The 10,166-nt window shown below is 30.3% G+C and overlaps 1 protein-coding gene across 1 annotated transcript; it reads left to right on the top strand.

Annotated features, from left to right (window-relative positions):
• Positions 1-7,865: 7,865 nt before the first annotated feature.
• On the top strand, positions 7,866-8,216 carry LOC129914904 (uncharacterized). Its single transcript, XM_055994353.1, has one exon. The coding sequence runs from the start codon at positions 7,866-7,868 to the stop codon at positions 8,214-8,216; it is 351 nt and encodes a 116-aa protein (XP_055850328.1).
• Positions 8,217-10,166: the final 1,950 nt, after the last annotated feature.

Raw genomic sequence — 10,166 nt, 5'->3', positions numbered from 1 at the left:
ATCGCGCGACTAAAATCGCATGTGTGCGCCTAGCCTTAACTTTACTAAGCATTCTGATAATATTACGTTTCATTTGATAAATCACACATAACTATACATTCACTACAAACTACACAGTGTTAAATTAAAAAAACTGCGAAATACCTCAAAACACCTGTGGAGATCTGTTGATCATGAACAGCCACAAGTGTGGGAAGTACGTAATCCCAGTTTGGAATTTTGACATGGTTGGCTTGAAAAAATTCTTACTTTTTTTCTAGGCATCACAGAACTAAGATTAAAACGTCAAATGAAAGGTGAAATAATTAGCTTTCACATGATATAAATTTTTTTAAAGGTTGTCATTGAAAAAAATTGATTCAATAGCGTGAGAAGATAAAGTTATATGTTTTTTTTGCTTTTTTCAATGAAAATTGATCGAGTTTAAAAAAATTCTAGCTTTTTTTGTAGATGTCTTATAGACATGATCGATATATATATTTTGAGCTGAAGCAATAAGCTTTCAGGTGGTATAAAATTTATTTTAGGTTGTTATATCAAAAAAATGGATTTTTGGGTGATGGAAGTGATTTTTTCAATGAAATGATATTCTACGTACTAAAACTAATGCATTCCATCTAGGTTCTAATTAAACGTTTCCTTAACAAACTTTTATTTTTCGATTTTGTAATAAAATCATTTTAATTGTTTAATAAATTTGTAAATGCAGGTTCCTAGAAGTGTATTGAGCACAAAAGAAAAACTCTAAACATTTTACAAAACATAATTTCAATTGCAATACCATTAATATTTCATAGTACCTAATAAAGTAATATAGGAATAACGGTAAATGCATTCTGATAAAAATACATAAAAAAAAACTTCCATGATTTTGTTTGATAAAAATATCTTCGAATTTCCAAATAAACGCCACAATGAAGTTCAATGTTCGATTTAAATATCCAGATCCAATTTTCCTCCATTTTTTTTCCGAGTCCACAAAATGTACCTTTCTTTAATATCATAATTCAAAATTGCACATAATTTGAGTGCAAAAAATAAAATAAACTTTTCATTTCTGCGAAAACACAAATTACTTATGTCGGTATTTCCATCAAATAGCGTTTTCAAAGAATTTGGTAAAAGGTAAACATATATTCGTCTGTGTTTTCTTAACTACCTACTCCTTGCAAATTCATAGAAATATTATTCCTATATATATTATAAGAAAAGAGGAAAAATAATTTAAAATCCTTTTCAAGGAAAAGACACACACAGTCCTTTCATTTTGAATAGTAAATTCATTTCCATATGAGATCGAGTCTTAAGAAACTCAATTTGCCAGAGATTCGTATTCAAAGTTAAATTATTATTCAATTACGTTTATGAAGGTACCTAAAGACCACTCTCTCTCTCTCTCTCGTCTCTGACTTTCTCTTGATGTGCAGAGAATGTTTGGCCCGAGGTGACGCACAAAACTATATGATTCATATATGCTTCCCAACATATTCGTATATGCAACCAACTTCGCCACGTGATTCTTTATATCCTTGATGCAAGAGGCTAACATGGTATTTTGAGGCAAGGCATCTTTTAGTGTGAGATTTTTTGTATTTATTTTTTGTTCAAAAAAATAAATAAAAAATCTACACACATCAATCCAGAGTAAAAGTACTCATAGCAGAGCCTTTTATCGAATTGCAAGAACGTCATTTTCGAAGAGAAAGGAGTTCTTCCATTCAAAAAAAAAAAATAGTGAATGTGCATTGAATCAGAAGAAGATGGTGCAGTTTACTGGCTGCTAGTTTTCAATTTACTTGATTAACATTTCAATGTTCTTCAAATATTATTTGCAATTCCGAGAGGCTTCTATCGTATAAGAAGCTTCACATTACCACATCTTGACATCTTCCAACCCTCGACTTGAAACTATTATCCCAAACAGAGCAGCAATGTTAGCTAGATGGTGCATAGCATTGAGGCCATTCGAAACATTTCTAGAGTTTGGATGCTCATTTCCCGTTTAGTCGTTGTGCTCTTATTTTCTTTTGATTTGGACCTTTTTAGTTTTACGCCTTTGGAAACTCATTTAAATTAAATTCTATTCAATTGAAGTGCTGTCGTCTTATATAGTCATTGACGACGACGACGACTATGACGACGTTCGTTCCTGACGTATAGTCGTATAGTAGTTGTCATTTATGTCAAGTTGGTTGCTCAATCATCGTTGTCGTCAATTCACCTAGAATCCTATAGGATATACAAAACCATAGTCCTGACGACAACGACTGTTATAAGGACTTTCAGAAAAGTTTCTTAGTTTTTGGATTTATATATACGTTTTTTTTTTGTTTTTTTGTATTTTTAATTAGGTAAATAAATATAAGATTAAAGGAAACAATCTTGGAGTAGCTTAAGAGTTCTCATTTATTTAATGGAACTATAGCCTTTCATAAAATTAAACAACTCGTTCAAAAATTTATTTTTCAATTTAAAAAGTTTTTATACAAAGTAAGTTTGTTATGAATCAGAGTTCATAAGTAGGTTATTACTACTCTGGAGACATTAAAATAAAAAATTGTCAAATGACATTTTGAATAAATTATATCTAAAGTTCAAATTTCCTTGGTTGGTGATATTCATATTTGCATATTTAAAATATTTAAGTGCTTCATGAACTTCGTGAAAACTCGTCCTATTTATACTACATGAACACTTTTCATTTCACCAAGTCTCATCCTCCTATACTTCATGATGATTTTTTATTACGTGAAGTCCCATTCTCTTATAGGTACTTCATGCCGACTTTTTATTTTGTGAAGTCTTACCGTTTTAAACTTTTATTTCATGAAGTCCGTCCTCTTATACATGGTTAAGGCCTTTAGTTTTGTGAAATAAAAGTTGAATTCCGCCGCACCACCGCTGCACCACTTCCGCACCATGATCAAAAATTTCTCCAAAATGTCTAAAAAACCGCACTACCGCTGCACCACGTCCGCACCGTTTCATTTTAATAAAAAATTCGATGCACCACGTCTGCACCATGATCAAAAATTATATTCTCGTACTTATGCAAATGTTTAAGTCGTCTTCAAAGTTCAAAGTTTTTTGACTTATGTAACAAATTGCCAGTTCGTACAAACATGACTTGGTGGTCGAGTAGTTCTAATTGAAAGTGCTCTGGATACTTGCGTTCGAATCTTCTTCTCGTCGGTAGTTTTTTTTTTTTTATTTTTCAATCCAAAATTATTTATCATGGTGCAACGAATTTTTCATACAAAATGAAATGGTGCGGACGTGCTGCAGCTGTGGTGCGGCAATGGTGCACCGAAATTTAGCGCCAATCGGCGGTGGTGCAGCTGTGGTGCGGCGGTCAAAATTTTTTTAATTTGTTTTCTTTAAAAATTCAATTACTATTTTGACTCGGGGAGCTCTGAAACCGAGGACACGAAGAATTTTCTTTTTGTACTTCCTGTGAAGCGTGCTGGTTTCTTTCTTACACATGAAAATAAATAAACCGAATGCATTATCAACGCTTTTAACCGATTCTCTAAATAATAATTTGGTTTCTAATTTGAACTAACATACGTGCAACTTAATCGTGCATTTACATTTTAAAATGAATCTCTCCAACAAATAAGTTTATACCTATAAAAACGGAATAATATTATTTTCGATATACTTCTTGTTCACAAGTGTAACTTTCCAAACTTTTAAGTCCTTAAAGTATACATACAAGAAAAAGTTCAACAACATGAATAATAATTTTAATTTGAATAAATTTGTGTTTTTGTGTGTTTGTAAATATGTGTGTGTGTGTGAAAAAGTTTGTGCAAAAAGACATTAATGTTAATGTCACTTTTCTTGAAAAAACGTTGAAATCTCTTTTCCGGCAGGAGTTCAAGTTCCGCACAAAATGACTAATTGTTCGCAAAAGATTACAAAATCACACGTTATCACGAGGCAATAATTCATGGAGCTTTTTATTTGTTTTCCTCTCTTTGAAAAACTTCTCGTAGAAAATAAATTAGCAAGAGCAGAATAAAGTTACATTATAATGACTTAAGACAAACATACATAATTTATTTGTGTTTTAATAAAACTGTGCAGTCTTTGCACAGATGGAAATTTTAGAAATTAATTTTGAAAATAAGGATTTTAAAATGTTTTTTTTTTTAGAAGAAGGACTTTTTCTTGAAAAAAAAGGGACGAACATTGGAAAATGTCATAGAAGTACAGTAATTTTTTGGTACATATTTCTTTAAAATGCATTTACTTTTTCACATCCCCACATTTTTTGTTTTTAAATCCTTATTATGATTAATTTCTTCCTCCAGTAGACCTACCTACAGAAAGAGGTCCTTAAAGATAATTTTACTAATCAAAATTTGGTCTTCCATTTCTGTATTTAAATGACACCCAAAAACATGAATATAATCTACAAAAGAGGAAGACAAAAAACACGGTGGACCTTGGACCGTGGTATACTCGGACACTTGCATCATTAAGCTTCATCATTGCAATTTCATTTAGTTCCTTGGCTAGATGATGTTACTTTTTCATCATCCTTTGTTTTTTTCTTCTTCTTCATCATCTCCAATTTTTTTTTTTTTAATCATTTTAAGTAGTTCTTTTGTTCGTGCTTCGATAGTCTCCAGTCCAGATTTTTAAGATCCTTTATAAAAATAAAAGCCCATAATGAAAAATAAGGACGAAAAAGTTAAATGGACTCGAATAAAAGGGAGAAGGATCTTTGAATTTAAATTACACTAGATAATGTAATATCCTGTTATATATACAACAGAACACTACTAAATGGTTCCATTTTTGGAAGGACAGAAGACAGACGGTGCGGTGGCGATGGCTGAGATAATCTTAAAATATGTATACCTACCTGCGTGTATTTTCTAACAGAACAAGAATAGAAACAAAATTAATAAAATGGACAGTTTAAAAAGGACTCAAATTGAGTCTTACTCTGGTTGGGCAAATCGGATAAGAAATTATGTACCGGAACAAATTTTATAACAAAACAAAAAAATTATAGGTATTATTTTAAAGGATTTTTTTTTTGTTTTAGTTTTTGGCCCACATACGATTAATTTCTAAATTGATGTTAAAATAGGTATGTAAATTTTTAGTTAACTTGGTTATAAGATGTCTGTTCTTGCAGAACAAAATGACAAAATTTTTAAATTTATTTTTGATAAATCAAGCTAATGGAGCTTAATAATTTTGCAAAACAAGGAAGGTACAAACAAATCTAAGAGACCAAAAACAGAGAAATTGTATCTTTGTTTTACTATCATATTTGGGAGATTTCACTATCGGGAGACGTTAGTTTTCTTTATAAGAAAATAATTTTTTAGTACTACGAGCCTATAAAAAGCCAAAGATTTCTTAGACCTCTCAACCATTCTTGTATTCGAGTGGCTAGATTCCAGGGATGAAGAGGAATTAAAATTAATTTAATTACCAAAAGCAATGTTTGATATCGTACAAAAAAAAAAAATAAAGTCAAAACAAAAAAATAATAATAATCATTTTATCAAAAATTACGGGCGATGATTTTACGTGAAAATGTCGTAAGAAAACAGGTTGAGTGCTTTTAAAATGAGCCATTTGAAGCGTTTATTTATTTCAAACAATCATAATTTACAAGAAAAAGCTAAAAAAATAACTTTTTTTCTTTTCTCATTATATTAATTTTTTTATTTTAAAAGCTCACAAAAAAATTTATACCATTAAAAAGCCAAATACTTCTAAATAATAAAATCATTTTTAAACTTTTACAATGAGCAAAAAGTATTAAAATAATTTATTTAAACAATCATTTTCATCAAAAAAAGCAAAGAAAACATGTAAATTTATCTTCTCACGCTATTAAATTTATTTTTTTTTAACAATCTATAATCTATGTTTACACCATCTGAAAGCTTATTGTCTTAGTTAAAAATATATATATAGATCAAGTCTATGAGACATCTACAAAAAGAGGTAGAATTTTTTAAACTCGATGAAATTTCATAAAAAAAAGCAAAAAAACATTTATTTTTATGTTCTCATGCTATTAAATGAATTTTTTCCCTAACAACCTATAAGAAATTTTATACCATGTGAAAGCTTATTGTTTCACCTTTCAAATGACTTATCAATCTCATTTCAAAGATGCCTACAAGAGAAGTTAGAATTTTTTAAAGTCAACAATGTGGAATTTCCAGACTTAGATTACGGTACTTCCCACACTGGTGACTGTTCTGTTCATGGCGCAACAGATCTCCACTGGTGGTTTGATGTTTTTCGCAAGTTTCTTGATTTAACATTGTGTGGCTTGTAGTTAGTCTAGCGTTATGTATGATATACCAAATGAAAGGTAATTGTATCAGGATGCTCATTAATGTTTAGTCAAATTTCTATCTGCTCTTGGTAAAAAGTTATAACCTTTTTTTATTTTACCGTTATCTCAAAATTGTTTTGGTTTTTTTCACAAATTCATATTTCGAAACGCAGAGTGTTGAAAAAAAATCCGTATGAGACGCCTAATTTTTTTTTCCTTCATCTTTCACCTGGCACCTTTAGAACTGTCAAAAAAAATTTCCCTTACCCATAATCAACATTTTGTCATAGCCCCAACACCTGATCAACGTTCAAACAAAATGTTATAGCGGAGTTCCAGAATTTTTTAGAATTTTTTCTTAAATGCAGTTATCCTTAAATCAGTCTCCTCTATCTATAACAAAAAGAATCAACTCTCTACGACCAAGCGTTTAGATTGTAGCCCAAATTATATCTTTCCGTTTTACCCCTGTTTACCCTATTAAATGACGGATTTTTTAAAAATCCTTCATTTGGATCAGGCTTTAGATTATTATCTTTCAAATAAGTTTTAGGAGATTTTTGTATCTCTAATAGTTTATTTTTAATTTTGAATTTAAATTTTTTGCAGCAATGCGAAAGTGCAAGAGTGTAACGCTAGAAAATGGCGTCACTTTTTTGTGGTGGCTGCCATGGTTCATCAATTTATAAGACGTTATCACGTCAACAAAATTAAGCTATCATGGAATTATTCCCAGTTGTGACAAATTTAGTTGAAATCAGCAAAACCTCTACAACAATTTATATTGTAGGTATGATCTCACATTAGCTTAAGTCTTTCACTATCTACCTTACACTAGCTAATTACATTAATTAACATTAAAATAATAATAAATGTTGCTTTTGTAAATGATTGAGATAAAAAAGAATTTTCGTCTTGTATAGCTGGAGATAAGTTAATAATTGGATAAAACAACGAAAAATTCCATTAAAAAAAAGTGCCCTTCAAATGGTCTATAAAAATAGATACCTACCAAAAAGCTCGTTACATCTGAAGTCTTATTCTGTTTATAGTCAATATCTGTATATGAAGTATAGGTACCTATTAAAGGTGACTAATTACATACAACAAAGTATTGAAGTAATCAAATGTCAAATTGCGTGATGAAAAAACATCAGTGTAATCTGTCAACAAAATATGTATATGAAAATTATAAGTCTTGTAGTCTTACCATAATTATAGGAAAATTCCAAACCCAAACAACAAAACAAAACTCATATTTTTTGCGTTTTGTTGTAATTTGTTTCCAACCCCAAACCGAAACGCAAAACAAGAACAAACAATCTCTGATTAAGAACCCTACAACTCTCTCAGATTCCACAAAACTTAATGGTTGAGAAGATTTTCATATAAATACTTGATAATTTGCGTAGCTTAAAATATTCAACTTGAAAGTTCGTTCAGAAGTTGTTAAGTAGCCACTTAGAGGCAATAAAAACATTTATATCTCTAAAGAAATAAAATTTATACAAAAACACAAAAAAACTCTGGCCATAAAAGTAAATACAAAATGCGTTTCAATGGAAATGTTGTTGTGTTGTGGGCAGTTTTTGTACTAGTACTCTGTGCATCAGTTGGGGCTGCACCCGCTGCCGAAACCGCACCCGCAGAAGATAAAGATAAAATGGGATTAAGTTCAAATGCCGCCGTGGACTTGTTGGCCGTTAACACAGATACCGTTCACGAAAATGAATCCAATCGAAAAGCTCGTCAGTTCTTTTATCCCTATGGAGGCTATTATGGCGGATATGGAGGATATTATGGTGGTTATGGTGGATATGGATTGTATGGATATCGTTTGTATCCTTCATACGGATATGGCTACTATCCTTATTCGGGTTATTATCCTTACTATGGATGAAAAGAAGACAAGTGAATTCGTGTGAATCATTAGAACTATCTCGTTTTCAGTTAAAAATAGTTTTTCCGTGCCTAAAAATTAAAGACTAAATAAGTGATACTTTTTTTTTGCATTCAATGAAATTTTATAAAAAAAATATTTTTACTCAATAAAAAAGGTTTAAAACTATAAAAATGAGTGGTGAATCTATAAGTAAACGTTTGTTAGCTTTAAGGCTAGGCGCACACATGCGATTTTAGTCGCGCGATTATTCAGTCGCAAAAATGGATCACATGGATTTGAATGCCTGTGACCACACATGCTTTTCGCGATTAAAAATTTGAAAATTCTGTCTACAGTCATTGAAATTCTTGTCATCTAATTTGCGACTGAATAATCGCGCGATCAAAATCGCATGTGTGCGCCTAGCCTAAGACTTTTGAAATTTTGACAACAACTATAACGATTTTATTGTCGTATTAAACTTCTAGGATTTTCGTGCAGTAGATACTTTACCTATATAAAGTGTGTATCCAACATAGGATCTTTGATGTGAAAGCTTGTGTACGGCTGTTGCATTAGATATAAGTTGATGATATTAGTAACACCTTTGTATTCGGGCAAGAAAAATGCAGAAAAATGTCAGCAATTATGCGTATTAATATGTTTTGTCGTTCATTGTAAAAAGTTCGTAAGAGACTTATGTACAACAACGAGTGCTGCAAGAAGTATTTAAAAAGTTCTATAAAGTGAACAGGCATCTACTGCAAATATAATTTTAATAATAACACTGGTCTGCAAGGAAATCCTCCTTTAAATAAAACTATACTTTTCTAAAGGATTTTTGTATGCTGATTCCGAATCCGAAGTCAGAATTGACCTAGCACGTCACGTTTTTTTAGAAATATTTTGGTATAATGTAATCTTTTTCAATTCAAATTGTAACGGTTTATGAAAGAACTTATTTTTTTCTTTCAAATTCAGTTTCAATCTTCTCAATATCTCTTTTCTTCACTGATATATCTTAATTTAAGTAAGTTTAGTACGTTTGGCATAACTTACCATAGAGAAACTGATCTCTAAAAACTAATAAATCTATCTCCCGAGAAAAAAAGTATACTTTTCTAATGGACTTTAGTGTGCTGATTTTGAATCCGAACTCAAAAAATTTCGGTCAGCTCTGGTTTTTGAGATATAGTAGTTTCTTGAGATTTTCTAAAAAAAAACTTGATTTTGTGATACTTTAATGCGAATATCTCAAAATCCTGAGGTGATAGAATTTTTTTTGACTTGGGATTCTAACTCAGCACATCAAAAACTTTAAGAAAAGTATAAAGGTACTTTTGTTTCTAGGAGAAACAAATCTGAAGCTTTACAAGGCAGTTTATCGATAGGTTTATTAACAATAACATTTTTCTAAATACAAAAATATTATATAAAATTACAAAACACTTAAAAATTTAGTTTAATGTATTTTATTAGGGTTTTCTTTACATATTTAATTTTTATATGTAATGGGCGTTGATATTTCAAATTTTCTTTAATTAATAAAAATTGAAAAATTGAAGGATTTCGATATTTCTGCTTTTTTTGTAAATCAGTATTTCTTGCGGAGGTATATCATTTTCAGTTCCAGGTTTGTAGGTGTGGCCGGTGGCAGAATTTGAATATTATAATGTAACTGACCATGTAACCACTTTTTTTTATCTTCTCCATCATTGCAATGTTGGTTTTGATTAAAACCTCGATTTTTTTTCTACACGAAAAGAATATTTGCCCTATATTGCAAGTAAAAATATGTAATTTGAATTCTCTTATAAAGATGCATTTTTAGAAAAAAAAATTCAAAATCTACAAAACAGTTTCTAATACAAAATATAGAATAAATATTAATCAACGCCTAAAACAAAATTAAAAAATATAAATCTTTCGTTTTCGAAGATTTATTTTTCAATTTCAAAGATAGGGATA

Source organism: Episyrphus balteatus, chromosome 3 (genome assembly GCF_945859705.1).
Source record: "Episyrphus balteatus chromosome 3, idEpiBalt1.1, whole genome shotgun sequence".
Taxonomy (NCBI): Eukaryota; Metazoa; Arthropoda; class Insecta; order Diptera; family Syrphidae; genus Episyrphus; species Episyrphus balteatus.
This window is presented reverse-complemented; position numbering and strand designations above follow the sequence as displayed.